Source organism: Perca fluviatilis, chromosome 23 (genome assembly GCF_010015445.1).
Source record: "Perca fluviatilis chromosome 23, GENO_Pfluv_1.0, whole genome shotgun sequence".
Taxonomy (NCBI): Eukaryota; Metazoa; Chordata; class Actinopteri; order Perciformes; family Percidae; genus Perca; species Perca fluviatilis.
Window position 1 is genome coordinate 20,955,565 of NC_053134.1, and position 25,892 is coordinate 20,981,456.

The 25,892-nt window shown below is 39.9% G+C and overlaps 1 protein-coding gene across 3 annotated transcripts in view; it reads right to left on the reverse strand.

Moving 5' to 3' along the window:
* Window positions 1-25,892, reverse strand: part of ano2b (anoctamin 2b) — an 83,063-nt gene that overhangs the window by 30,392 nt on the left and 26,779 nt on the right. For 2 of the 3 annotated variants that reach the window (XM_039792489.1, XM_039792491.1), the window contains 12 exons: window positions 20,355-20,453; window positions 19,894-20,045; window positions 19,085-19,139; window positions 18,950-19,001; window positions 16,327-16,382; window positions 14,659-14,706; window positions 13,361-13,425; window positions 11,853-11,987; window positions 10,817-10,977; window positions 10,308-10,390; window positions 9,404-9,499; window positions 8,030-8,113 (listed from right to left, as the gene is read on the reverse strand). In XM_039792489.1, the coding sequence (XP_039648423.1) occupies window positions 8,030-8,113; window positions 9,404-9,499; window positions 10,308-10,390; window positions 10,817-10,977; window positions 11,853-11,987; window positions 13,361-13,425; window positions 14,659-14,706; window positions 16,327-16,382; window positions 18,950-19,001; window positions 19,085-19,139; window positions 19,894-20,045; window positions 20,355-20,453 (1,086 nt within the window). The remainder of the gene's footprint in view (window positions 1-8,029; window positions 8,114-9,403; window positions 9,500-10,307; window positions 10,391-10,816; window positions 10,978-11,852; window positions 11,988-13,360; window positions 13,426-14,658; window positions 14,707-16,326; window positions 16,383-18,949; window positions 19,002-19,084; window positions 19,140-19,893; window positions 20,046-20,354; window positions 20,454-25,892) is intronic. The other variant, XM_039792490.1, reaches the window with a different exon arrangement.

The window sequence follows — 25,892 nt, forward strand, 5'->3', positions numbered from 1 at the left end:
ACGTTTTTATTGATTTTAAATTGTACTCACAAATAGTACATTAATGATTAAGCATTTTTATGTTTAAAAGGAATGACTGCTCACTCGGCTTGCAGATTTTGCGCCTAAACTAGCTACAGCATATTGTATCATCTTGTCACACGATCAAATAGAACAATAACAAAGGAAATAAGCAATATTTGTGTAATTTAATAGTTTTATAGTTTATATAGGATAAGCATATAGTTTTGTTAATGATTGCTACTGACTATTTTACCACAAAAAAAGAAAGAAAATCATGTGTTTGCCTCCTCATGGGCATCTATAGCAAATGGCACCATTTTTAAGTTAAAGCAAGTCCTTCTTTGAACACAGGCATATTTCCAAGATGGCAATGTGAATGATTCACAAGGGCCCATTTTTTGTTACTATTTGCAAGAAGACTAATGTAACTGATCCATAAAAGGTTACCAAAAGTGTCTATTTAACAAGCTTCTTGTGAGTCCCTTGACTTTGCAAAACAAGGTATTATCAAGAATAGTTCAGGCCAAAGAAAACCAACTGTACATCTGACATCTTCCCTCTTTTATATCACTGCCTTATTTCCCCCCAATTACACTTCCTCTGACACAGATGTTCACACAATTCATAGCACCCCTAGCTACACCTCTTTAAATAAGTCTGCTGCCATCTGTAATATTCTGTTAGAGGAAATGACTTTCTCAGGCTGAAAGTGTGTTTTTAATGACAAAAGCTAATGAGGTTTCTGATTGGAATGCAAACCTGCATACATTTGACCACACAAATCTCCCTCCATCCAATAGCCTTCAAACAATAAAGGCATTTTTTTACAGATTACAAATGTTAGAGTTTTTATATTTGGTCAAAAATACTTCGGTCAAAAAAAATGAAAAAACAAAAGTCTCCACACGTGACCAAGTATGTATATTTTTATACAAATTAAGAATTGCATGGAGATGAAAGAGTCAAATAATAATGATCTTAAGTATAAGGTATAAGCTCAAGTGGTAGAGTGTTACGGCTTTTCAGAGCGTTCAACTGATCAAAAATCCTGATTTAGATCATATGCTGACACCTGAGCCAGTTCTATTCGCTGAACGAAGACCTTGAGATGTAGCTGAAAGCTCTGACGACTAGGAAGTGCGTTTTTGAGCGGATAATATTCTTACCATGAACGCTAAAATCAAAATAATTAAAATAACTTAAACTATCACAGTCAATAATTAATAAGATGCAGCAAAATATGCGGTTGTATTGAAAATACATGTGGGGAAGACATATGTGAAGAAAATGCGGTCTGTATGGAGGACACATTTAGCCACAATAACACACCCTACCCATGCATGTTCACTAGTGCATCTTTCACTTTGACATATACTTTTTATAATCAAACTGATTCTCTTTGAATTTTCAGACACATTATTGAAGCAGTGAAGTTAATATTATGGAGGATAGGATACACTTGCTCCAGAAACTGAAAATGGGAAAGACAAAAATGAATAGGAGATAGGAGGACAACAAATTACATTTATTTCATTGATTTAGAAAGTGACAGTGACACACAGGTCCGTGTGTCTTCCTCGTGCCCAGGACTTTTTTTTCCAAGGGACACTTTGGGCCCTCCCTTGACCCGGCACATCAGACCTGGTGTTGCCCACTGACGGCGGTCCTGGTGATGCATGTTTTGTGGGTTTCTTCTGCCTGGTGGTCCATATTGCTTTCTTTGGTGAAAGGGTCTCAGACGGTAAAGTGGGGTGCTGTTTTTTTTTTAGTGTTTCCCCTTTCGTCAAAGCATGACCTGTGTAACGAGGATTTATTCCACAAATGTAAATATAAAAACATAAAGCAACAAAACTTACAAGTATGAAGACATGTGAGATTCAATTTCATGTAACACACATCAAAGTGTTGTTGTTGAAACTATAATTTCCTGATGATAGCAGAGCCATCAAACTTTTAGTTTATTCTAGACAAGATCTAAGGATTTTGTGACATGCTGCAAAAAAATAAAAATAAAATACAATTCCCAATTTTTTGTGCCCCTTAAAGCATGATGTACCTCACGTCATGCTTTGCCTTCTTGCTCCCTCCTCTCCAGGTCTTTTCTCCACGTCCCTTGTAACCCGAGCATTCTGGGTGTCTGCATAGATTATAAATTGTTTCAATCTCTTTAATGTTAGAAGTAAAATAAAATTTTATCTGATAAAAAAGTTTGAATCTCCAGAATCTTAACGCCTACAGTAAATCATCAATACAGAAAAAGTGATATAACACTTACCTTCTGATACTGGCCGATTCCAGATCCTCCAATCCCCTTTTAGGGGAAGGTTTTGGATTGACCTCCAAGCCTTCTCTCGGGGTTTTCTTAACTCTGCGGGACTCTCCAGTAGTGCTCTTCAAGCATTTGGTTGAACTGGGAGTCCTCACAGGGGTATTGGTTTTGTCTTGGGTCTCAGGTGGAATCCTCCGTGGCAAAGTCTGCTGGATGGATTCCCCTTCAATGGCCCTGGAGCGACCGGTACCTTTGGCCTCTTTGATTTCGGTGGACCCCCCATTATTGGATATGCAGCTGTTGGAGGACCTGGACGCTAGCTCAGTCTGTCCACTTATGGAAAGTCTGGCCATTGCTTTGCTGAGCTCTTCAATGAGAGGATCCTCGTCACCTATATCATACTAAAAGAGAATATTTGGATACATGTTTAGCTCATCTGTCGACTAAACACAACACATTAAACTAAATAACACTTTAATCAAATAAGTGCCATCTATAGTAGTTTGATCAAAGAATAATCAATTTATAGACATGTCACTCCTACTGATTTAAATGAAATGGCATCTTCTTTAATTTAATTACAATCCTGTTCACATTCCTGCCCGTCAAGCAACGTCAAACAATTGTACATACATTTTTAGCAGACCGTAAATAACTACATTGATACATATAGTCATGTAGAAATGGCAACTATCTATCGGCTTACTTGAGTTTATCTGTTTTAGAATAAAAGATCAATGGGCGCTCTACATTACATGTGAGTACATAAATTAATTTAAAAATCTAATTATATTTAAATTGGAAAACAAAAGAAAAGCCTCAAATCAGTTTGTACTAGATAAGAAATAGATAAACATTTAAATCAGCTTACCGTGCGGTGACTTGGCCACAAGTTGCTTTCTCCAAACATCTTTGAAATACTTGTTGAATAAAACAGTTAAAAACGGTCTGTCTCTCTGTGTCTGTAATCAACGTGTGAAGATATTGGAATGACAATCAGACCTGAAATGTTCTCTCCTGTAGACTTTTGTGATGTAGGATTCCCGAACCATTATGGGGTCATAATGGACAATGGAACCTTCGGAACAACATGATGACTTCAGCTTTATGTCACATAAAATACTAATTAAAGGTGTATCATCATTTATATGTTTTACAACGTTGCAAACTTGTATGATTCCTTATATTCAGTTGGAAGAAAAAACTACAAACACATACAACCAACATACAACCTTCATAAGCCAATTCATGTCTTCATTGAACATACCTAAACACGATTGCACTAAACATCAAAAACATACTCCTAAAAGAGTTTAAACTAGAATTCACCTCATCAGAACTGTCTTGTTAGGCTACATGAAAATGTGCTTTTCTTCAAAAACACTTAATTATTCATCACTGTAACATCTCTTTGCATTCTCCTATATGCTGAACGTCCATAATTATACCTCCCAGTCAGGCTGAGAAAATAGAATAAATCGGCCTCTGAGAAGGACCGTTTCATAAATGTTAATAACAAGAAGTCGTCAGTTTCTTCTATATGTTAAGCTCAAATATATTGCCTTTTTGTGCCCAAGCCTTAATTTCAAGCAGGATACATACAGGTTATTTAACCTGAGGGTTTGACTTATTGGAGGACAAAAAGACCTTCAGAGTAGACGTATGTGTGAGGGTTGGTGGGGACAGCCATCAGAGACAATGGTAGTAGTAAATGGGTCAGGTGGAGCGCCTGGTTAGCTCACTTGGTAGAGCAGGTGCCCATAAATAGAAGTTTACTCCTTGATGCAGCGGGCGCAGGTTCAACTCTGACCTGCGGCCCTTTGCTGCATGTCCTCTCTCCCCTTTCAAGTATGCCCAAATAAATAATCTTAAAAAAAAATGGGTCAGGTGTTTTATATTTGGCTTGTTACCTCCATTGAGGAAAGCCCAGAAAAGCCTTCATGTTGTGACAGAGACTATCTTTATTTCTCACTTGCTCCCTCTGTTCATCCTCCTCTTTCTATCTATCTATCTATCTATCTATCTATCTATCTATCTATCTATCTATCTCTCTCTCTCACTTTTTCCTCTGTAATAACTGGCAAAGAATAGTAATAAGCAAGATGCAAGTAATGCTTGTGCCGGCATTTTAGTGCTAAAATATTAAAATAATCCTGAATATAAAATGTTATCTCTTTGGACATGTCTCACATTATTAACACTGACAGCTCCTAATTTAAGAAATGATGTAAAAGGTTTTGACAGGGAACTGTCTGGACAGACATGGCTTCAGTTAATAGATGAATCAGAGGGTACAAAAGAAAAAAGAACTGTTTGTCCATCGTATTATGTCCAGGCACTTTCACATTTCCAGATTAATGTTATATAGTTTGTACACAGAGTGGTCAGTACACAGAGTAGTCATGAATAAATGAAGGCATGTATATTCGATTAATGTCCATGAATAAACACAAACAACTCTAGATCTGATCATACAGCACATTCACTTTCCCAGGTAACAAATCAGATGGTTCAATTGTTTGTGTGTGCGTAAGAAAATGAGAGAGAGAGAGAGAGAGAGAGAGAGAGAGAGAGAGAGAGAGAGAGAGAGAGAGAGAGAGAGATTTCTGTGTCGCCATAGTGACGTTCCCTAATCTTACCCCTGGCTTCCTGCCCAGCATGCCTCACTCCCACTCAGCCGCCCTCCCCCTGTTTTTCTCCATCCCTCTACTTCTCCAAGTCTCTTTTTCTTTATTTGAACGTCTCGCTCATTGTCTTTTTCCCTTTGTCTCTTTTCATGTCTTGCGCTCTTTGTCTTTTTTTATTTAGTTCCACAGACAATAGGTTGCAGGTGCATAAATGTGGTTATACCACTCAAAACAGCAGTTATGTAGACAATTTTCACAGCAGACATATTGACTTGTCATTGCAGGAAAAGCACAGGTGTAACCGATTACATTAACTAATGACAACTCAGTTTCATTTAGCTGTTCCAGAAAGGCATATCAGTGAGCCAACAAGCACATTAAGCTATTATTAAGGTTATTAGTTACACCTGTGTTTGATGAGTCAAAATGAATGCCGTATAATTTCCGTCAGTAATTTCAGTAAAAGAATATGAAAATTAGATTACAGCAGTAAATCTTTAAAAGCAGGTCACAAATATATAGTTTGATTTTTTCTTCTTTTTTTTTTAAAGCTCAGTACTTTCCTAAAACAGCTGGGTGCTGTCGTTTTTAACAAACATCACTAATGTATGAGTAGGTAGAGTATTTGTGTATATATATATATTATTTTATATAATTAAATAAATTAAAGAATAACAAAAAGAAAATATTAATAACAAAAAATAAATAATTCAACATAAGACATGTTCAAAAAGTGGAAGCAATAGACTTTTCCAAGTCCTATTTTGAGTTACACACACACACACACACACACACACACACACACACACACACACACACACACACACACACACACACACACACACACACACACACACACACACACACACACACACACACACACACACACACAGACTGATAATCCCTTTATTAACATCAGCTGCTTCAGGTCTGTCCATCGAGTCTTTCTAAAACAGGTCATTAACTACCGGCAAGGCCTTAAAAAAGCTCAGTAACTAAATTGTTCCTCGACTTTACATTGGTCAAAGTTCTGGCTTTTCTGACTCACTCTTTGACCTTATCCCTTAGCTTTGGAATAAGATCACTCCACCTGTAGGAGTTTCTAGACAACAACTCTATTTTCATTAATGCCGACTGCATTTGTATAAAATAACAAGAGTGTCTCTCTCCTCTTCTGCTTGAGAAGTTTAATTCCAAAAATAAGATGTCCATCACCGGAAATACTGTCACAAAAACTGGTGGGGTTACAATATGGTCCATTATGTACCATTATGTATCATGGAAGGGATTATGCCCCAAAATAGTGAAATTCGGATTTATGGAGTTTGTATTCAATACTCGTTGAAAAAAAAGAAAAGCAGTATGCAAGGATTGCAACTCCAAAACCACAACATCCAACTTCATCCATCATTTCAAGCAACTCAAACAAAGGTACGTGAATGTGTCTTTTAGCTAACATTAACGGTAATTTTTTGTATGACTTGACTTGTGACTTTCTTGACTTATAGCAGGGACTCGACTTGACTTGCTTGATTCTCACCACAGTGACTTGAGACTTGCTTGTGACTTGCACATGTGTGACTTATTCCCATCTCTGGTACCTACTTACCAAACAGTGATCAGTCACTGGAATTATTGAATTTAAAAAGCAAAATACTTCCTAAAATTAGATATTCAGCAGCCTGCTTTAAATGAAATGGATTTCATTTCTACTTCATTAGTGGAAAAAAAGAAGCTCACATAAGCTGTCTGTAGTGATGTCCAAGGCAATCTTTCAGTCAACTTTAAAAGGTCCCATGGCATGAAAATGTCACTTTATGAGTTTTTTTTAACATTAATATGGATTCCTCCAGCCTGCCTATGGTCCCCCCGTGGCTAGAAATGGTGATAGGTGTAAACTGAGCCCTGGGTATCCTGCTCTGCCTTTGAGAAAATGAAAGCTCAGATGAGCCGATGTGGAATCTTGCTCCTTATGAGGACATAAGGAGCAAGGTTACCTCCCCTTTCTCTGCTTTGCCTGCCCAGATAATTTGGCCCACCCATGAGAGAGAGACATCATGGTTTTCAAACGAGCAAAGTGGCAGTTGGTCAAGTCCACACCCCCACCCTCCACCTTGCCCCTCTCCTCCTCAATAGCTAGAGACACAGAAATGGCACATCCAAGGAAAGCTCATTGTGGTACTGGCTCTAGTGGCTGTAATTCTGCACCAAGGCTGAATTTCGTGAAAGAGACTTCAGATACAGTATTAGGGGACCACTACATTTATATAAAGAGACTTCAGATACAGTATTAGGGTACCACTAAGGTCTATATAAAAGAGACTTCAGATACAGTATTAGGGGACCACTAAGGCCTATATAAAAGAGACTTCAGATACAGTATTAGGGGACCACTAAGGTCTATATAAAAGAGACTTCAGATACAGTATTAGGGGACCACTAAGGTCTATATAAAAGAGACTTCAGATACAGTATTAGGGGACCACTAAGGTCTATATAAAAGAGACTTCAGATACAGTATTAGGAGACCACTAAGGTCTATATAAAAGAGACTTCAGATACAGTATTAGGGGACCACTAAGGTCTATATAAAAGAGACTTCAGATACAGTATTAGGAGACCACTAAGGTCTATATAAAAGAGACTTCAGATACAGTATTAGGGGAACACTAAGGTCTATATAAAAGAGACTTCAGATACAGTATTAGGAGACCACTAAGGTCTATATAAAAGAGACTTCATATACAGTATTAGGAGACCACTAAGGTCTATATAAAAGCATCCAAAGAGCACCATGTCATGGGACCTTTAACTAGCCAACAGAAAACAGTTGTGTCATGCTTTTAGTCCCACAAAGAGACTTGAAATTATTAATAAGGCTCAGTTTGTTGCTGTGACCATCATAACGTAAAAAATAAGTTGCACAAACAAATACCTGAGGAGTTGACTGTAGAAGCCAGAGGATGGGACAGGAAGAGAAGAACAGATAGACAGCAGCCGGCAGGAGAGGAAAAAAGGGAAGGGGAGTTGAGGAGGAGAGGAGAGAAAAAATACGGAGAGGAGGGAAAGGAAGCAAAGGAGGAAAAGGAAGGTGAGGAGGAAGGCGTGAGGAGAGGAGAGGAGGGGTTACCGGTGGTCCTGCAGCCATGGCAGACAGTAGTTTTTGTCTCCATCTGTCCTTTCCTGTCACTGTCCCATCCTCCTGCTTCTCTGGCTGCAAGACAGAAAGACAGGTTACACACACAGACACATACAAAGGTTACACACACACACACACACACACACACACACACACACACACACACACACACGCACACACACACCATTTCATGCTTAAACATGCAACAATATATGTACAATTATGCCACTTTCTGTCTAGGGTACAGACTCTTTACGGTCTTTAGCTTGTGTACTATTAAATTATTGTATTCATAATCAAAGTATTACACTATGTGGCTCTAATGTCAGCAATTAAGTCATTAGCAGCTTTAAACTATAAACTACCTGATGTATTTATTGCTGCAGCCTATTCAAACTAATAGAGTTTCTTGTTGACCACAGCCACAGTCCACTGTGATTCTTATTTAAAACAAATCAGTTTATTTTTATGACCTGTCTTGTTATGTTTCTTAGTATTGCGAAATGTGTGATGACACCCGACGAGTTATACATTCCACGATTGTGATAGATAAAATAGAGGCAAAAAAGAACCTAACGCAAAGCCAATCACAACAACATTTTCAGAGGCCATGGTATCATTAGATATTAATCAACCATTTGTATTCCTTATGGTGAAACTGTGTGGTGCCTTTTTTCTTTTCTTTTTTTCTTTTTTAAACACAGCCAGCAGGTGGCGTGTGTCGACACTTTCCCTAGAACTCAAAAACACACACACACCAGAGGGATCCTTCAGGTTCCCTACTGTTATCCCCAGATCAGGTTTTGGGACCGTGTGGAGGTGGTCGTGTACCCTGTGAATTGGTTCCTGCCTCGCTCGGGCTGTGGCAGGTAGCCATCTGCTGCCCAAGCAAAGTGTATGTGGGCCAACAGGACTCAATGTGATTGACCCAATTTACAGAGAGAATCTAGACCCTTCCCAATCATTAGTCTCACACTGTCTGCCACACGTTTTGGAAACCAAACTATCAGGATCCATCTGGATCGTCAAGAATCATCTGATTCCAAACTAAGCCAGGTGGAAATGTCTCATGATCAACTGTTTACACCATTTCCCCACAGAATGCAATACAGCATACTTACTGTAAACAATGATGGCAATATATAGTGTATTTTAAAACCTTACTCACTCAAATTAATGTTATAATTGCTGTACAGGTTATGAAATAAATTACTGTATAATACCTTTCCATTGATATTTTTTACAGTCAGGTCCAGCTACGAGAATGTAATTCATATGTTGTTCATCTTTATTACGCAAACACTCAGCTTTATGGGAAATTTGGTCCCAAGCAACTGAATGACAGAGGATTCTAATCTTTCCTACCTCATTCTTTTTCTTCTTCTTCTTCTTCTTCTGATTTTTCTGATCCCTCTGTCTCTTCTGAAGGAGGATGGTCTCGTATTTTGGCCTGGGATGTTCCTAAGGGGAAAACAGGAGAAAGAGTCAATAGTGTATAGGGTTTATGTATTTGTGTGTGCGTATTGCCTGTGTGTACATCCGTGTGTTTCCATCGTGACTGTGAAGTGGTTTCATTACAGTCCAGTCTCTCAAGGGATTACATTCATATTGGACGATTCTGCAGCAGATTACTTGTTTAAAGGGTAACTACCGTTTTTCAACCTGGACCCCATTTCCCCATGCATTTGTGTCTAATAGACTGATGTGACCAAAAATCTTTGAAATTGGTCCAGTATTGAGCGAGATCGCAGTAACTAGCCGGCGCAAACCAAGCTGCAATGTAACCTAATTGAGCAGCCTTGCTTTTTGTCCAGTAAAAGTGATTTTTCTTTGCTCCTGACAGGCTCAGATTGTTACTAAAAGTGTCTGACAACATTATCGATCTCATGATGTGACTTTTTGTCCAAAGACAGCAGTGTGGAGAGTGGAACGCGAGTCGAGAAAAGCGGTTATTAGACACAAATGCAAGGGGAAATGGTTGAAAAGCATGTCTGGCTTTCCGTTCAAACCCATGATGACCATCATTCCCTACCTTAAGCAGTGTTTTAGCTGCCTTAAACATTACCAGTTACCTTACACATACTTTAGTTTCCATGCACTGATATTATACGGTAGGAATAATACATAGGCTATTATTAGAATAGACTTTGGCAAAACCTTGGCACTTATATGGTATGGTATGATGTGTGTCTCTGTGTCTCTGTGTGTGTGTGTATGTGTGTGTGTGTGTGTGTATGTGTGTGTGTGTGTGTGTGTGTACTGTATATACCTCGTCGTCCTCGATGCCTGTCAGATCCCAACTGAGGCTCAAACTGTTCTGACGGCGCTTCCATTGCTCCAGGAACAGCACCGCTACACAAACACAAAAAAGTCAAATCATTCTGATGAAAGTCTTTAGAATTGGCATTGTCTTCAGATCCACTGACAAAGTCTTACAAATTCATAGGATAAAGTTACTAGAATCCCAGGCTTTCTGTGATCTACGCGGCTCATAGTTTTTTGACAAAATGTCTACCTGAGTGGCTTTTTTTTCTGAGCTTCCAACCGCATCTATATATCTAGAAAGTGGGCATACTGTATATACTGATTGTTCAGATTCCTTATTTTATGTAATTTCTGCATTTCTTCAACTTTATTGTGTGTTGTTTTTGCCTGTTGCTTCAAACAGGACGTGCACTTGAGGTAAAAGAGGTTGTAAGTTACAACAAGATCAATGAGCAACTTCACATTCGGCCCACCTGTTAAAACACACACACACACACACACACGTGACCTTACCCCATAGAGACATGAAGATGGCAAAGAAGACTGTGGCGGGGTTGTCGAAGAGGTGTGAAGCTCTGGCAGTGCCGCAGGCAGTGCTGAGCTTCCAGAAGTCACAGGCTCCGTCACAGAGAGGACACATGGTGAAATTGAGACGCTCGTCACACATCTCCAGACTGAGGGGAGAAGACTTAAGTCACAGAGCACCAAGATCTAATAACAGTTATCCAATGATATTTCCCAATTGAAGAGGATACATTAAATGCAAGCCACTTGCACCTTGCACCAGTTCTGCATCGCCGTCTATGGATTCAGTCCCAGTAGATCCATGAGAAATGAATGGAACTTTTAACACATTTAACCACAATACAAGCCTCTCTGCTTTGACCCTATTCATAGTCAGTGTAGGCTGAATTATCAACCTTTTGCTTCATGACACACTCTCTCTCACACTCAAATACACACACACACACACACACACACACACACACACACACACACACACACACACACACACACACACACACACACACACACACACACACACACACACACACACACACACACACACACACACACACACACACACACACACACACACACACACACACACACACACACACACTGCCAGTCGTACCTTCTGTGTTCCTCCCACACAGCCCTGTGTAAAGCCAGATACAGCAGGTATCTGGGCAGTCCCTGTCTGGTGTGTGTAAGGGCATGTGTACATATTGTACATTTAAATTGTGGTAGCAAGAAATCCAAATTTTTCTGTGTCCTTCTAATGTTAGTATTTTATCTTTATCATATCAACATCTTCAGAGTTAAAATCAGGGGAAATGTCACATTTCTCTTGTCTGTTTCACAGTCATGTAGGATTTTAACAGACCAGTGTTTGTACTGTGTCAGCCACGCATTTAATTCTTCTTATCATGAAAAATGTCAAGTCTTGAATGGGTTTGTCCATTTCTTTGCACCCAAATTTAACTGAAAAGTAGGTTTTAACAATAGTTTTCTTCCACAGATGTAGCTGCTGTGCACTTTGTAGTACCTGGGTATATTTGTATCCACTGTTGCCACGCCATAGCCGAACACAATGATTCCCACTATAGAGGCTGGTATCAGCAGCTGAGTGTAAACACCGAGCCATGCAAAGTACAGACCGATCTTCTCCCCAAAGTACTTCCTGTGGGGTCAGAGGTCAGGGATTAGGAGGTGTAAGTGACAACGCAGGTCATGAGAGAACAGTCTGTGTAGACGTAAGCAGCTTAAACACAGGTGTGAGTGTCCTCATGCTGTGGTTGATCCTAAAATAAAGTAAGCAGCATGTTAATGTTTTATTTAGGGCTTTCATTGTTTACACTGAGCTTTTCACAAACCACTTTCTTTTAGATTTGACGTCAAACTCTGCCTGCTATGCTAGGACTGACAGACCTAAACCACAAACATGACTTAACTTTTAACCTTAAAGCCCCTGGAAATGTGGTTTCTCCATAACATTAAATATCAATTATAAAATGTGCAACAATCAAAGTGAACATTGTGAAAGCTCAGCTAGTCTGCTTCTTCAGTACTTTGTGGGTGTGGTTTGATCAGATATGATTGACAGGGAAACATGATGGTTTAAATGGTGCTATATTCTGACTGGAGCACAGAAATACAAGTTTTTAACTTTTAGGTCAATGAGAAGTTCACATTCATTTTTGGGATTTAACCCTGATCCCCTACATGTACTATTCTCTGATTGAGCAAATAAAGTGGTCTTTCTCATTTTTGATTTATAGGACCAGTTCAGATTGTTTCCATTTTAATACGAAACAAAAACGAAACTTTTATTCTTAATTTGTCACATACACACAGTATAACGTGAAATTTAATTACTGCATTTAACCCATCCTGAGTATTAGGGGCAGTGGACAGCTATACTGTACATACAGCATCCGGGGAAAAACTTGGGGTTCAGTGTTTTGCTCATGGACACTTTGACACGATGCTCACATATCTACATGCATATTGTGGGGGGAGGGGAAGAATTTTATAAAAAGAAATTATTTTTTTTTAAAATTTTTATTTTAATTAAATATTTTTTTTTTTTTTTTTTTTTTTTTTTTTTTTTTTTTTAGCTTGAGATGAACTTCAGAATTAATTTTTGCACAACAGGGACTGTGGATACAGTCAGTATGGAGAAAATGTATAATTACTGTGACTAACTACTCTCTCAAAGTACATATGGCCATGTGAATATTGTAATAACATTGACTTCAAAAAAGTGTAGGGTGTTTATAGTTGCGCTGTGGTGCACTGAGTTTGTGATTATAATCAGAGATTTTAAACAATCCGTATATTTCAAAGGTCAAATCCTGCAAAACAACAAAAGCCTGTTGGTGAACTACAATAACCATAATGCACTGCAACGTCTGTATAGTTGTAGTGTTTCTTTCGCTAATCAGATGTGAGACGTCTATGGCAGTTATCTTGAGTTGCACATTAGATGAAACAAAAATATGAAGGCATGAAACGAGATGAGTTACTGATGTGATTTCCACATTGTCACATTACCTGACCAGATCGATGGGCTGGTACTTGTAAAAGGCTGAGTATTTGGCCCACTCGTCATGCAGAACCTAACAACAGACAGGATAGAGTCAGTGTGGGTGTATGTTGTATGTTTACTAGTTGTAGCAAGTTGAAAATGAACAAACAGTCCTCAGAGGCAGAGCTGATCTGGAGGCAGAAATAATTGGATTGGTGGAGGTAAACCTTAGTGGATCAAGTCAAAGAACTGCAGTTTGAGCAACATTATGCCAAAGCCAAGAAAAACGGTAAAGAAAGAAAAAGATGATATTATGAAGCTCTTGGTGCTGAGAGAATATCCAGTCCTTCCAGAAAAATGAAAAATCCTTGATTATGCGGCACGTTTTCTTAAAAAATGCGATGGAATATGTGGGATATTTATGCAATTTTGAATGAAATTGCGGGAACTTGCAAAAATTGCGGGAACTTGCACACCCTGTGCACCCTGCTTTTCGATGATGTTCACGTCGCATAATTACGTCACTTCATAACGTTCCCATGGCAACAGGGGAAAATGGCTGCTCTTATGTGAAGTAAACGCAACATTTTTCAACTTTCTGCTAAGATATATGGGACTTTTTCGGGGATTATGAAATCATGTTCAATTTATGTGGCGAAAGTGCGGCGTATTTGAAAAAATGCGGCCCCCGCATCAATATGCGGACTTTGGCTGATTATGCATTGAATTATGCGATCGCATAATCTCGTTTTTCTGGAGGGACTGAATATCGCAATAAATTTACCGGTTTAACAGCCACTATCAAGATTAAGGGAAAAGGAAGAAGCTAATTTGAATTTACATGTTATTTGCTGTTTTTTGCTAACATACACTCCAAAAACAGTTTATTTGCTCAGTCCTTTGAAATTCAAGTCAGTTAATGGATTTTTATTTCTCAGCTCTGACTCTGAGAAATATTTATTGAACTTAAAGTCCAGTCCAATCTGTGCAGTGTTACACAGATGGTACAGAGGAACACTCTCAAAGAAGAAGGAAAAAGATAGGAGATGAAGATTACGCAGATTAAACTACATTTTAAAATAAGTGGAGGTTCCCTTGCTTTTCAGCAGTTTAGGAGTTTCAGATGACATACATTGTGTCTTACAGCATACTTAATGACCCCAACACTTATTCACATTAGCAAGGTGACTTTGTAAAGAACTAGAGCAGTGGTAGTCTTTAGTAGGTTTTTTTATTAGAAAGGCTGAATAAAGAGGAGGAAGAGAAGCAGAGGGAAGGACGGAGAGTAGATGAAGAGAGAGAAATGAGAGCGGAGTCGGTCTACCTGTCTGTCACTCTTCTCCTCGAGGTGTCCGATGACCTTATAGTCACCCTGAGAAGTGAGACAAGAGGGTGAACAACACGAGTGCACACAGCCATACAAGCACACAGAAATCTATAATGGAAAGCACACTGTGCTCACTCATTCAAGCATTTAACAAAAACACACTCAATGTAATTAAACCTAAACTGTCCAACTACAATTAAACAAGACTGTCCTCCCCCCAAAAACGAGCCCATAGGTCGTTTGTACAAGCAGTCCACTGTATTACGATGCATATTTACCCTTAATTGAGTAATAGGAGTAAGTCAAGTGACGTATCATAAAGAGCAACAAAGTCCGCACAGGGAGAAGGTCGTGGTGGCGGTGGAAAGTCAACGTTGATTTCAAGTCAACTTGTAAGGTAGTGAACTCACGTTCCACATCACGTCAGTAACTACATCACGTACTTATGTAAGTAAGTTAAGTTACGTAACAAACTTACTTTCAATATTTTAACCCAAACCCAAATCTTTTCCTAAACCTAACCAGGTAGCTTTGTTGCATAAACATAACCAGACTGCAACCACTTCACAGCGTTAACCCGGTAACGACCGCTATGTTTAGGTATGAGGACGTGTTGATCTGCTGCCACAGGTAGGGGCGCTAATTTAAAAAAAACGCTCATGTCGGGTCGTATTAGAGGGCACGAACAAACAACCTATGTGGTCGTATAAGTTGGAGGACTTGTTGGTTTAAACAACATTTGAAACTAGCAGGACATTGTCATGCTTCCAGACATAGAGGAACAACCATGTTTGCTGGTGTGTGATTCACGCTCATTTAAGCCACCAGAGTCAAAAGAAATGTTCAGAAAAGTTTTTTAAAGGAAAATTCCGGCACAAAATGAACCTAGGGGTTAATAACACATGTGTACCGAGTCGACCGTTCTCTGGGATTTGTTTTCATGCTAATCGAATGTGACCAGTTTTAGCACAAACTGCTAATTAACTAACAACGCTAGTCGTTGGGGCAGAGGGTGAAGTAAAAAGAAATCTCTATTTCTACACCACTAACAAGGCTCAAAATAGCACCACACTTTCACAGTAGCATAATGAGGGGCACTACATGTAAACCGAAGCACAAGAGAACTTTGTAAGTGTACAGAGAGTTTATTAAAAAGATAGTTAATGACAGTACCGTTCACGTATACATGCGGGCGCCATCTTGGGAAAACAGTCACGACCAGTCGAATGACGAACGCCGTGTAACCAGTAACACAGCTCAAGCACAGCGTTTGTCGTTCAAACTGGTCACATTCGATTAGCATGAAAACATATCTGTAGGACTTATTTTCCTACCTGCACTGGTTAAAGTTTATTTAAGAAGAAAATCTACCTGCAGAGACTTATAACCTGCTTGAGGCAGGGATAACGTCACAACGGTGTATCTCACTTACTCATCTTTCCTTTTTTTATGCTAATACAGTACAGAGTAGGAATTGTTTTGAGAACCCTTCCCTGATTGTGCTTCTAACGTGCTTGTAGAGTTTGATAAAAAAAATAAGAAGAGATGCAACAAAGCTTGGACTGTGATTCCTATTTCAAGTTTCCATTCTCTGCAAATTGAATACCACACAAAATAAATTAAAACCAATGGCTATCCATTGGGATTTCCAAACCTTATACTTACATCGTGAAGAGGGAAGGATGCGTCATATACTCCTTTAGCTATCAATGTGCTGATGCCTGGAAAAGAGAGAGAGAGAGAGCAGAGTCATAAGAGAGCTCCAAGGGTGATTTAAACATCATTCTAAGGTGCTTCTCTCTTCCTGCCTTCCACTAGAGAGAAGTCATGATAGAAAACAACCTTTATTTGTCATAAAACTTCAGTAGTAGTATGGGCTGAAGATTGAGTTTTAAACCAGAAATCCAAGCAGCAGGTAAAGTAATTTGATTTACTGGTATTAAGGAGTAAGTTTATACCAAATGTGCTCAAAGATGTAGTGTGAAATTAAGTGGTAGCCATTGTAAAAGAGCACCTTCTGTTATTTATCTTACATTAGTATTGCACGCTGCTCCATCGTGTTGATATTTTTGTGATTTCTGAAGATGAAGTTCATCTCTTTACTAGTTCAGATTCAGTGTTTTTCAGTGGCATTGTTTTGAACTCAACTTAGATCCGATGTCATTGACTATGATTATGCTCCAAATTTCCCCAATAATATACCAATACCATTTTTTTCCAGTATTCACACTGACCATGGAGGCTAAATTTTAGCCACCCTAGCTGTATGTGCTGTGGCAGTGTGTGGTACAGCCATGAGGCCACACCCTGCAGCGTTTTAACTTTCCTTTTCAGAGTCAGGCAGACTCATGAAGGTACCGCTTTTTCATGTGGGAGGTGATGACCTGACCTGTGAATGTCAGGATCAACACTGACACGTCAGATGACCTGGCACACGCTACTGGCTCTTTCATCAAAGTAATTAATCAATTAATTATCGGTGTCTTAAAGGGCACTGGGAACTATGCAGTGATTAGCTGTGCTATTAATGAAACTCACGACCAACACACACCCACCCACCCACACACACACGCACACACGCACACACGCACGCACGCACGCACGCACGCGAATGTTCGCTCAACCAGCATGTTAAAACTACAACTCCCAGAGGCACCTGCTTCAATCTCTGCCTGACCCAGGAAGCATGACCCACTTGTAGAGGAGATGGAGAAGGGCAAAAGAGATACGGGGAGTGGGCTCTATGTATGTGTGTGTGTGTGTCTGTGACAAAATGTATACACCAATAATGAAGAGAAAAGAGAAAATAGAGGTTAAAGAGATGCTCAGCTCTCATGTCTCTCCTCTTCTTCCCCTGCAGCTCCATCAGTACTCTTTGGCTGAGACCTTCTGCTGTGATGGGAAAGCCAACCAGACATATGGTTGACACTGGAAATGAAACGGGTGTGAGCTCATTTCTATGTGGGACTGACGGGTCTCATACATGCACAGGCAGCTGTTATCTGCATGTCGTAAGAGAAATCTACAGATGTATAAACACTAAGGCAAGACCCAACATGAATCCAGAGTGTTGAATGTCTTGCCGTTCATTAAGAAAATCCCAGAGGAGATTGACAAAAGCCATAAACAACTGCCACCGCTGCTGAGGCTAATTGCCAGTTGTCCCAGTGGACGTCTGCAGTTGAAGTGTTAATGAGCGAAGCCATTTTCTGAGAAGAGCCTGGTGGTAACAAAGCGTTGCTACAAACCAAACAAATCGGGGTTGAAAAATAATGTTGGTCTCATCTAATTATCCAATCATCTCACTCCTTGTTTGGGTCACCAGCTGCACTTCACTTTGCTTCACCTCCGCAATGAACTCCAAGCAGGGATATCAATATCATCTCCCAGTATACCTGTTTATCAATGTCCAGTCATATTCCAGAGTTTCAGCACAACCTTGAACTGCAACTGACAGCTGGCTTCACCCTGCAGCGTCCCAGCCAAACATGTTACACAAGCGTTTCACTGCACCTGGTTTCTCCTACCTACCTAGATTACCTAACGCATTACACCTTAGCTAACTCGATCCACAATATATCTGTTGATCCTGATGTTTTTTATTCTCTTGACTCAGCTACAGTAATAGCCAACCTAGTGCTCCCATTTTAATTTACCAGGCTAAAGATGGTTTTGGAGCGAAACCTCCCGATCCAATCAAGTGTCAATACTATTCGATACTTCAACCTCATAATGATATTTTGAAAAGCTTTTGAACTGATGGATGATGGTGCTGAAGTATGAACCAGTGATCAGCAGCATCACAACAAATCCACTACGAGGCTCATAAAGCATTTTTATCAAGCCAAACCAGGTTTTTATTTCCAGGATTGTGATTCATGATGTCTTCGGTAGACCTCTGCTCTTTTTGCAAGTTATCTCCAAAATTTACTCTATATTACTATTTTTTTTTTTTTTACTCAATCACAGGCCATCATACTTCAAGGGTATGGGAGGGGGTAGATGGAGGATTTCAGATTTTGCTGTTGCAATTCTTGCTGCTTGCCAACAGAACATAACGGAAAACTCATTGACATTTGTCAGATGCTTATGCCTGCAGCAAGCATATTAGATTAGAACGCGGTCTACCTCATGCCATTCATCTAACCACAACAAGTGTACATGTCAATGTGAAGAATGTGTAGGACTGGAAAAGAAAGGCTGCATATGTTCGGTAAACTTCCCCCAGACACACACACACAAACACAAACACACACCGTCTGGCCCGTGAACGGCTTGGTATCCTCACCTATGGTTTGACAGGTTCGTACACACACCGTCCGCCTCAGGATCTCGTATACCTAAAACAGATGCAAGAATATCAGACTGGGGATATAAGCTAACCCTGCACAAACATTAAGAAGACATCGGGATGAGCACTTACTATTCGGCCCCTTGTGGCGTTGTCGAAGAATGTGTCTTTAGATGTGATGTTGTACCTGAAGGAAAGACAGCCAATCAATTAAAAACTGTACGTGTGCAACTTCCATGTGTACATCTTTGCATCCTTGTATTTATATAGTGTATTGCATGCAAACATACATGGCTTTATCTAATCAACTCAACCTGTTGATCAGTAAGAAAATACAAATCACAAAGAAATTCTTAAATCATAAGTGGTACTCTAAAACTTTAGGCTAACACTTTTTTTTTAAAACACCTTTTCCACAAAACAACCAGACATAGCCACATATCATGAATAATCTTATCATTCAGTTAAAGAGTTGTTACTGGATCTTATTTTCTCAAATAATACTGGTGTCTACTATCACTCACTACTATCACGCATAAGTGGCATGGCCACTTATGCCAAGGTTTAAGAACTGCATAGTGTATTTTAAAATGCTGGCACTGACTACAGGAGCAGCAATCAACCAGGGACATAGAATTGTGTTCTTATTACTTGGTAAGCATGTTGACCAAGAATGCAATCTCCCAAAAACTTGCATCCATCTTAAGTTTGCTATAACAACTGGCAAACATTCGACACCTAAGCTACTGATACCAGACCAAGTAATACTGTAGCTACAACACTGTTAAGGGTACTGAATAGAGAATCAGTGTTTTATTGGTTATAAATTCAACCTTTCATGTTTTAAGATGATTAATGTGTCAGTTTTTCTTATGTAGTCTCACTTTAAATTAGGCTTAATTCTGCATATCTGCATATCTGTGTGTGTGTGTGTGTCTCACAGGTGGAGTTTTTCCCTGGAGAAGCAGTGCGTGAGAAATTTGGTGCGTTCTTGGTCCTGATGCGGTACTTTGGGCTGGAAAGGCTGGTTCATTTTCCTCCACACTGTGTTCATAGTGGACCCGAAACCACTTTCCTCTTTAAGTTCGTAACTCTGGAGAAAACAAACAAACACAGAAATAGTCAACCAATTACACTCGTTGGACACTAGTGGCTGAAGTGCCTTACAGTTCTGAAGAAATAAAACTCTTCTAACATTGAATGGCCTTGTAGAAATAAAACCCTGATACATTATTGGTATAAATATCAGCATAAGGATGATTAACTGTGACACAGTAAGGACATCACTCAATCCTCTGCTGTCTCAGTCTGTGTCTCTTCTGACCACAGAAATAACAAGAATATACCAACAAAGAAACAACATGGACCCATTGACTTTTTATAACTGGCAATGAGATCTCACCGTTTTGGTGGGGACTTTAATCTTGAGAAACTCAGCCTCTCGACATAGTACCGGCCAGGGCGCATGGAGACGCGTGAAGCTGGGGCCATGGGCCTTCACCTGAAAAACAAGCAAGACTTTGTGTAAAGATATGCTATATTGTTTACGTAATTAAATGCAGTCTGGAACCTTTAGGTACAGAAATAAAAACATGTCTACCCACAGTTATGTGATCAAATTCAGTGTGTATAGATGCTTGAGAGCTAGAAATGGGTCATTGCCACTGATTCCCCAACAAGAGCCAACGTTTCTACTAAAAAAAACTGTTTTATACCATAAACTTTGATGTTTTGGGAAATGTATTACCAGATTGCTTGGCTGAAACTACCTGCTGGCTTACCAGACCATCTGTCAGTACTGCTTTGAAATCCAATACAGTAGACAGACCTCAGTATGTGCTGCACTTAGCTCTCAGCTGATTTTGCCTTCAGACCTCATAACTGGCTTCTAGAGCTGCAACTCAACATTTCAGATTGCACGGTATTCCTCGCTTCAAGTTAGACTTTACATCGAACCCAGTCAATCCCTGCCATCAGCCTGACCTACTGCAACACTTTGGCTAACCAGTTTGGCCAGTAGCATTACTGGTATTTATAAAAGATAGATGTAGCCTCTGTTCCTAAAGCAAAGCCTGGAGCTGTTTCCTTCGCTGCTTTGTTGTTGCAGCCTGTTCCTGACACATTTGGATGTTTTTGTTATGTTCCTATCATCATCCCCAGCAAACAGATATTATGTTTACTGTATGTAAAATAAAATCCTGACTCATCTAGCTTGTTCTGCTAATGAATCATGGTCAAGTGCCCACACTCTAATTATTATTTAACATTAAGACGCATTAGCAAAATCTGATAATTAGCACCAGAAGGTATGCGATTGAATTATGAATGTCAGTGCATTAACAAACCCACTTTTGCCTCTCTATAGTTGACTAAAGAAAAGAAAAAATTTGTTAATTGTGAGCAGCAGTGAAAACTGTTTCTCCAAAATCTATGCGGCAGGTTAGCAGTGTGAGTGAGAAGTGTAACCACAAATGAAAGAGAGCCAGCAGGGGACAACAGCCAGGTAACCTTACCCTCCTCAGACCCCCATCAGCTTCTGCGACAGGGGGGAGGGTGGGGAGTGAAAACAGAAAGGTGGCATGGCAAATGATGGGAACCTGAAACGATTCCCTTTCTCCTCACTCTACTCTCCTGAGATCTTTCACTCCCCCTCACCACCCGCCCTCCTCACATATATTACTGTACCTTCTGCTACCCGCTAGACACTGTTTCACTGACTGATTGACTGACTGGCTGACTCACTAATTGTCAGTCTTAGTCATCTTATATTTCATTATCTTCTCCCTCACTCGCATCCACAGTGTCCTTTGTCCTACTCAGGGACACAGTGGAGCGTAAAGCCACCCGAGTTTAAACCTCTTTAAATAAAATATATATTTGTTACTAGAACCCGACCAATAAAGGATTTTTAAGGCCGATATCGATACAAATATTTGGTGATTTAAAAATCCGATATTCCGATATATCGGCCGATATATATATTTAAAAAAATCCTGAAACACGTAACAAAACATAAACCAATTTCCCTAACATTAGTTATTTGTAATTATTTATGAGTCCTCACTAAAACAATATGATAATGCAGTTCAAAAATTAACTTGTTTGTTTTATTGTCAGAACAGAACAGAGGAACATAAAAATATATTAAAGTTCTGATAAATAAAATGTATAAAAATACAAACTTAAGATATGAAACTTAAAGTCCTTTAAACAAAAACACAATAAAAAAAAAAAAAATCAAAGTTACCAGTATTAATAGACTTAGTAAGCTTCATAAATATAACTTTGAACAAGAATGGAAAAAAATGATTCTGTTAAGTTCTATAAGTTCTGATAAATAACAACAGTCTCTGAGTCGTGGATAACTCGTTCACCCTGCCCGACTCTGGCTGGATCAGCTGGTTGTAGGGTTTGTGGCGTTTGTGGCGTTCTAAACACGAGTGCTGCCAAGAGGGACGTTGTAGAGCGCCCTCTGGTGGACACACTATGCAACGCCAACACTCAGAACATGGTTGAAGGGGGTTTCGTCCGTTTATTTTACTTAATTAGTTAATATTCATTTAACGGCCATTATAAATGCCGATACCGATAGATTGGAAAATACCTAATATCAGTCCCGCCGATATATCGGTCGGTCTCTATTTGTTACACAACTTACGTATGTATATTCATAACACAAATGTGTGCAGGTAACTTGTAGGTTTTAACTTGCACTAAAGGACATCTGTGTAGAAAGGAAAACAACTTTTAAAATCAACTGTGTGTTGTGTAGCTTTCTTCTTTCTGAGGGGTTGTTTTTTTTGGTCCAAACTGATCAGTTTTTTAAGGGCAGAATAAGCAACAGTGAGGCATTTGTCCCCAGGGACGTTGTTCTAAGTCTACGTCTACGTTTCAGCCATGTTCAGCCATGATGTAGCGTGGCACTATAGTACCATGATGTAATGCTGTCAGTGTTACTACAGTAAAACAGTTACTGTATGGTTACATCTTGAGGGCGGTGGGGTGTTGTTTAAGGGACTGGTGGTGAGATAATGAAATAGGATCCAGGAGGTCCAGTTTTGACAAACAGACCAGACCACACCCAGCTGTATTGTTGGGTCAAAGGTTCAGGTGACACCTTTCAACCCACAGAGACCAGCACACACGTTTTTCCTCTCTCCAGAACCTAGTTTAGTTAGTGGGGATTAAGACTGTATTGAAACAACACGTGTTGTTTAAAGGACTGGTGGTGAGATAAGGAAATAGGATCCAGGAGGTCCAGTTGGATTGACAATTAATTCATTATCAGGCAGTTTATCACATGCCAAAACAATGCACAATGGTTTGTAATATTCAGGATTTTACAACTTTTGGAAGTTAGCACAGCAGCAGCTATTTTATGCAAGGTAAACAGTAGAAATATGGCATTCTACCTGGAAGGTGAGCTGGCATGTACTTGATTGGCCAACAGACAGGCTCCGTTCAAATAAATGAGAGGGCTGCGTTTTTTCACCCAGGGCTCAAGTTGGTCTGAGCATTTTAGAAATATATTATTTCCAAATTAACCACATATCCTGATAAAAGTACTGCTAACACATAATATCAGGGTAAATACAACTGCTGAACTGTGGCATTGCTAGAGCAAGTGTTTCTCCAAATTGGACTACATTTCCCATAAGCCCTGTTGCTTTTCTTTTCTCCTCCAGAAGAACATAAACAGGTTGGAAGTTCTTTTTATATCGGCCTACAGTGTCACCCCCTCCCCAATCTGCAAAACTCTTTTTCTCTCAGAATCTGACCTACTGACTGAGGTCATGATGTAAATGTGTGGAGTAGAAAGCTGATAGCTGACTTCATGGTGCTTGTTTTACTGTCACAAAATTAAGAAATTAGCAAGGATTCATTGATGTTATGTTAAATGCTACAGCTACCTCATCCTTTTATTTTTCACAACTACATTTCGTTCTCCTTCCTCGCTTACTTATACCCACCTCCTACAAACATCCATAATATTCTACCCCCTTGCTCACAATCATTTCTCAGCTCTCTCGCCCCCTTTACCTTCCTCCTCTTTCCCTTCCTCTCCCACTCCTCACCCTCCCCTGCTTTCTTTTTTATCACTTCATCAAAAAGCTGGGGATATAAATACCTTTCAGCCTGGAGAAGGTTAATTAGTAGAGGGATTTCCAATTAGCTCTTTATCTCTATAGGGGGGGTAACTAGGACGCAGCCGGGGGCGTCTTTGGATTTGGAGGAGGGGGCATCGACTATGAGAAGGTGATCGGTTAGTCGACGGGACAGCTTGGTAGGGAATGAAGTGGTGAGCGAAGAGGAGTGTGGATGGTGAGAATGAAAATGAGGAGTGAGACGGAGACAACATGGATCACACAGAGAAAGACAAAGTAAGACAAAGACAGAGAAAGATACAAAACAACACAAAGAGAAACACAGCATGGAAGGTGGTTATTAGAGGAAGTCAAATGGGTTGAAGACTGCAGGGGGGTGACATTACAGGAGCTCCCTACACCTGCAGGTGGTAGGATGTAGGGATTAGCCTGGATATACTGACTGGATAGGCGCCGACTTGGGTTAAACACTGGGAGGGGGGCAAAGAATTTAGGTAATTTAGGACATAATATCGTGAGGAGACTGCATGCTCCAACCGAGTTTGGGCGGTTTTAGGATTTATCACTATATATAGCTATAGATAGCTTGCAGGCGCTGGGAAGGGTTCTTTTTAACATGTAAATATCAACACTTGTGTTCTCTGGTGTGCCTTGGAGTGGAGTGATGCGGCACACTGTCAAGCCACAGTTACACACAGAGCATCCACTGGTTACATTTGGCGCAACCAGCCCCCGAGTGAAAATAACCACAGACCCCTGGGCTTATGTGTACATCAAACATGTCTTTTGATTCATTATTCTACCAGTTTCTTCTGCACATCAACAGATGGAGAGTGACACATTCAAAACAGTTCACACAGCTTCACGAAGAAATATGAATCACTTAAAACTCCTTGCTCTGCTTATAACTCCCTCAGGACCGTCCGTTCCTGCCTTTCACCCGGTGTCTCCATCCTAAACACCGGGTGACCGGGGTAACCGGTCCCAGACAACAATAAGTTTCCTCTGAGGAAAACTCTGTACTGGATTCCCAAGCTGTCAGCACGTCATGGCAGGCAGAGCTCTGTGATTAAAGGGGCTAAAAGAAGTGAATGTGATTGGTCATGATCACAGCCTCTAATGCACCCACCTATAAAAATGCCTTCTGTGCCACAGGTGTGCCAAGGGAGCCTGGCCACCAGAGAGGCGTGATGTACCCTACGACTACAGGCTACCTGTTGCATCACAGAAATAAGCACACATCATAACTGATCATTTTTGTTGACCCACACTCTAATGCAAATGATTTCTTTTTTGTACGTTAATACCAGGGGCAGCAACAGGTTTCTGCTGCAGAGCTGCAACATCAGTTGAAAAGAATGACAATACAATTCTTTTAGTCTACTACAGAGTACCAAAATGTAATGCTGTCAATGTTGCCACAGTAACAGTTATGGTTGCACTTCATCTTGAGTTTGTATGACCCAATTGCTGTGATCAGACAATCACCTCTCAAAAAATTAGCCTCAAATTTGCCTTTTAGTGGCAGGGTTAGCTCAGTTGGTAGAGCAGGCGCACATATATAGGGCCCTTTGCTACATGTCATTCCCCCCTCTCTCTCCCCTTTCATGTCTTCATCTGTCCTGTGGAAATAAAGGCCTAAAAATGCCCACAAAAAAGTAGCTGTAATAGTTAATGTGAATGAGTGGTTGCTGATGGGGTAAATGTTTTATCTAGCAACAGGGCACGCATGTCCTTGCAAAGTCCAAACACATGTGGGGTAAGATGCATTTGCAAATGTGTAAATCTGTCTATATGTGTTAGCCTTATAACAGACTCACAACTTTTTCTAGGGA